Source organism: Monopterus albus, unplaced genomic scaffold (genome assembly GCF_001952655.1).
Source record: "Monopterus albus unplaced genomic scaffold, M_albus_1.0 scaffold476.1, whole genome shotgun sequence".
In the NCBI taxonomy this organism is placed as follows: Eukaryota; Metazoa; Chordata; class Actinopteri; order Synbranchiformes; family Synbranchidae; genus Monopterus; species Monopterus albus.
In genome coordinates, this window is record NW_018128356.1 from 140,470 (window position 1) to 145,026 (window position 4,557).

At 35.2% G+C, this 4,557-nt stretch overlaps 1 protein-coding gene across 3 annotated transcripts in view; it reads right to left on the minus strand.

Annotated features, from left to right (window-relative positions):
* Positions 1-4,035, minus strand: part of tmc3 (transmembrane channel like 3) — a 99,484-nt gene extending 95,449 nt beyond the window's left edge. For all 3 annotated transcript variants that reach the window (XR_002273790.1, XM_020587722.1, XM_020587723.1), the window contains exon 1: positions 3,809-4,035. Coding sequence is in view for 2 of the 3 variants with exons in the window: in XM_020587722.1 (XP_020443378.1) it covers positions 3,809-3,930 (122 nt within the window). In the remaining variant the exon portion in view is untranslated. The remainder of the gene's footprint in view (positions 1-3,808) is intronic.
* Between the last annotated feature and the right edge of the window lie 522 nt (positions 4,036-4,557).

Here is a 4,557-nt window from a genome sequence, read left to right on the forward strand (position 1 = left end):
TTTCAGCTCTTTCAGTTATCAATGTTCAACTCTTCAAGGACATTCATGCTTCTATTCAGAGGTTTTCAAAACTTCATACATTTGAAATATTTAGCTGTATTTTGAAAATCTTGCCCCATTCAAATGAATGGGAAAATTCTACTTCAGTTTGCTTTCAGCTAGCAAAACCATTCAGGTGTCAAAATGTTCCGCATTTTCAGGGTGATCTTTCAGCACTGAGCATCCATACGATTTTTCTTCAGAAAATGCATTTTTCTAGTTATTATTATTATTATTCTGGTTTCTTCCATCCATTTTTTTCTGTGTCTGCATTTTGGATCCTCCCCTAGCCCAAACCTTGACAGGGTGTTTTGTGTAAAATATTATTAATAAAGGTTTAAAAATAGTTATCTAAATATAGTACACTTCAACTCATACCCATCTTTTTTGGTGTGTCAACGGTAGCACAAGCTACAATATATAGTAACATCAAACCTAAACAAACAACCTTCCTTTTTGCTATGTGTGCATCATCATAAGTAGTCACTCTCTCTCACATCTGACACACTGGCAGGCTAAGGAGCTAATGGTAGCTAACCTATCCTTCCTTCTTCTGTTTTAGAGGGGCATTAGTTGAGTGATGTATTGTGAGAGGCATAAGTTGGGTGACGTAATTTCCTGCCAATGAGACTCTTGATGATTGTTTAAAATAAGTAAATAGAAATCCACTTTCAGCTTTTCCTGTTTAGGGGTCACCACAGCGAATCATCACACTGACGACTTGCATGTTGACATTTGGCACGTGTTTTACGCCGGATGCCCTTCCTGACGCAACCCTGATTCGAACCCAGGCCGCAGCAGCTGCTGACCACTAGCCTACCAGGGACAGTGTTTAAAATAAGTAAATAAAAAGCCTAATGTCCCCTTTGAATCAAAAGTATTTTACTTATTGTTACTTCTTTTGTTAAGTTTCAAAGTGCAGTATGACAGATGTAGAGAATGGCTACCGCAAACTCTATTACACACAAATTATTCAAAGCACAATGTCTTTAAAAATGTTCAGAGGTTATCTTTAAATTATTAACTAATGAATTTTGGACTGGTTTAACTTCTGCATTATGGCAAAATTGGGTGTCTGACCCCTTCCTTGATAGTTTTTCTACAGTCCCTCCGAATGCATCAACTTGTAAATAATTAATAAACCTGTGTGTTTTGTGCAAAGATTATCAGAGTAACTTTTATTTTTACCATTTCAATTTTGCATTTTGTCTCCTCATGTACAGTGGGTACGGAAAGTATTCAGACCCCCTTAAATTTTTCACTCTTTGTTATATTGCAGCCATATGCTAAAATCGTTTAAGTTCATTTTTTTTCCTCATTAATGTACACACAGCACCCCATATTGACAGAAAAACACAGAATGTTTGACATTTTTGCAGATTTATTAAAAAAGAAAAACTGAAATATCACATGGTCATAAGTATTCAGACCCTTTGCTCAGTATTTAGTAGAAGCACCCTTTTGAGCTAATACAGCCATGAGTCTTTTTGGGAATGATGCAACAAGTTTTTCACACCTGCATTTGGGGATCCTCTGCCATTCCTCCTTGCAGATCCTCTCCAGTGCTGTCAGGTTGGATGGTAAACGTTGGTCGTCATGTTTAACATGTCATTTTGCTTCAGTGGCATTTTGGTCTGTTTCACCCAGATAGATGAGTCGGTGTGAAAATGTGGGAAAGATGGTCAAAAATGTGATTTAATGTGCTTCTCTTAAAAGCAGTTGTAGGTTTGGTGGTTGAATAAAAATGGGAAGGAGAAAGCTGTGTGACCACACAAAGCAGTTTTGAGTTTTGAGATTCAGTAAATTTGCCACTTCCCCTTTTTTTAACTGTCTTCTTTTTTATGTGGTGTCAAATCTGTGAAAAAGAAAACATTTGTTTGTACATGACCCGGTTGTACTTTTCCTCAGATGCCTGGTAATATCTAACATCTTCAGAATGAATCTAAATGGTAAATCATAATAATGTGGTTTATGATGACATATGAGTGCACTTTTCAAAGTACTCTACATCAGGATATTTCATTCTGACTGACAAGATGTACTTAACATGTACTTACCAAACAAACAAAAACACTATCTTTATAATAATGACCCTCATCAGTCAAATTAAATATTCTTCATATTTTATATTAGAAAACCAGACAGGAAAATGTTGTTTTTACTGCGCCAACCAAACCAGTGCTTTCAGATGAAGACTTTTAAAGTGTAGGTGAAAACTAAAAATCGACAGTATGAATCTTTCATCACAGGAACTCACAGGAATTGCACATTAAATAGTTTATTATTGAAAGAAAAGTGGATGAATAAATCAATTATAAAACAAACACAAGTGAATAATCAAACACAGCTGGACTCAAATGAAGGTGTAGAACCATCTCAGGGATGATCAGAAGAAATGGACAGCACCTAAGTCAAATATATGAGTGTCACAGCAAAGGGTCTGAATACTTATGACCATGTGATATTTCAGTTTTTCTTTTTTAATAAATCTGCAAAAATGTCACAAATTTTGTGTTTTTCTGTCAATATGGGGTGCTGTGTGTACATTAATGAGAAAAAAATGAACTTAAATGATTTTAGCATATGGCTGCAATATAACAAAGAGTGAAAAATTTAAGGGGGTTTGAATACTTTCCGTACCCACTGTACATCCAATACACATTTATAAAATCAAATTAAATTTATTCATTAATTATGGCAGCATTCTAAATTTGCACAATTTTTATTATTGTTTATTAAAAATTCAGATGAAACCATGAAGAGACAGGAAAGACACAAATAGTTGATCTCTGATGAATGGTCATGTATTTCCTAAATGCTAATAGTGCTGATCAATACCGTATTTCATTCATCATATGAATTCAACTGTCTTGCTCACTAGTGCCTAATGAATAAAGTTGAGGACATACAAAATGATTCATACTGAGATCTCCAAAATGAGATTTGAAGGTCATAGAATCAAAGCATGCTAAAAATATATACCTTTTTATTTCTTACAAGCTAAATTACACTTCAGTGCCTTTCCTTTTATGTATATTTTCTGTGATTTAATATACCCTGTGCAGTAGTCTTAAACTGTAAATTGCACTGGGAAGAAAACTGTTATATTTGTGAAGCAGTTACATTCATGGTTAAAAAATAATCCCATCTTCAAATAAATCATACATTGATTATCATGCTACAATTTGTATACGTCACAATGAGAGTTAGAGAGACATGGAATTTTCCATAAGAGTAAAACGATATTCACTGCTTTTGAAAACATTCTATGTCCAAACAATGTTTACAAATACTGGATTAATTTTGATATCATCTAAACTTCATTATCATGATGTTATTATCAACATTAAATTGAATGTTTGATGGCATACAGTAGCAATGGAATATGTATGCATGCATTATGCTCTGTTAGGAAGTGCATAGCTTGCATGGAGATGTAAGCAATTTACTTTAAATTTGATTATTATTTTTTTTGTTCCTTTTTTTTTGTTCACAAAATCAAACTCAACCACTTACAGAGAAGGTCAGGATGTCTCTGGAGGTCAGTAAATAGTAACACAGCCCACAAGAAACCCTTTGTAGTTTCCACTGATGATTAGATTTAGTTAATGACTAATTGTATAACCTACAGGATGTCATTTAAGACTCAGAGAGATGGCAGCCATAAAAAGAGAAAGAGACAGATGGACAAAGAGTAAAGCAGGAAGGCTTTCTAGAAATCCTGATAAAAATAAGCCTCTTCAACAGAAAGAGGAGGGAGCAGACTCACCCCTGCTGGTGGTCCTGGTAGGCTGAATAAATCCTCCTGGAGTTCTTCCTGATACTCTTGTGTCTCTTGGTTGCAGACAGAGACCTGCTGCTGCTGACCAAAGGCTCAGACACTGAACTCATGTTGTCTCTGCTCAGAGCATGTGAGCAAAACTGTGGTCATGAAATCGGTGTGTGCAGATCAGTGTGTGAGCAGACAGTGCCTGTCTGTGGTGGAGCAACCTGCTGCTCTAAGCCCCCACTGTAGCATCATCCAGTACAGACTGAATCACATTCACTCATCAGGCCAATCACAGCCACACTGACTGCTTAAAGGGGCAGCTTTAAACACAAAAGTCACCTTCTGTTCTCTCATCAGTTTTTGACTTTAAAAGATTATTTTGCAAAATAGACATGTTATTTATTACATAAAAATAAATTAATACAATATGATTCTTAGAAAAACAAAATCTGGTACTGTATTATTCCAATGTTAAAATAAAAGCCTAAAATGGTTAGTGTATGTTTTATTTAAGGTGATCAAAAATGTCCTAGGGTTAGGGTTATCATTGAAATGTTGAGAATTTAATGATTTACATAAGTTGTGTAAACCTGACTACCCACAGCTGATTTCAGTCTTGATCACAGACATAGCCAGCTGTTGAAGATCATTCAGTTACATGGACACAAACAGTGGATCAGTGTGGATACAAAACAACACAGAGGAGCAGAGTGAAAAGAGAAAAATCAAGTCAAATCAAATTTTATCTG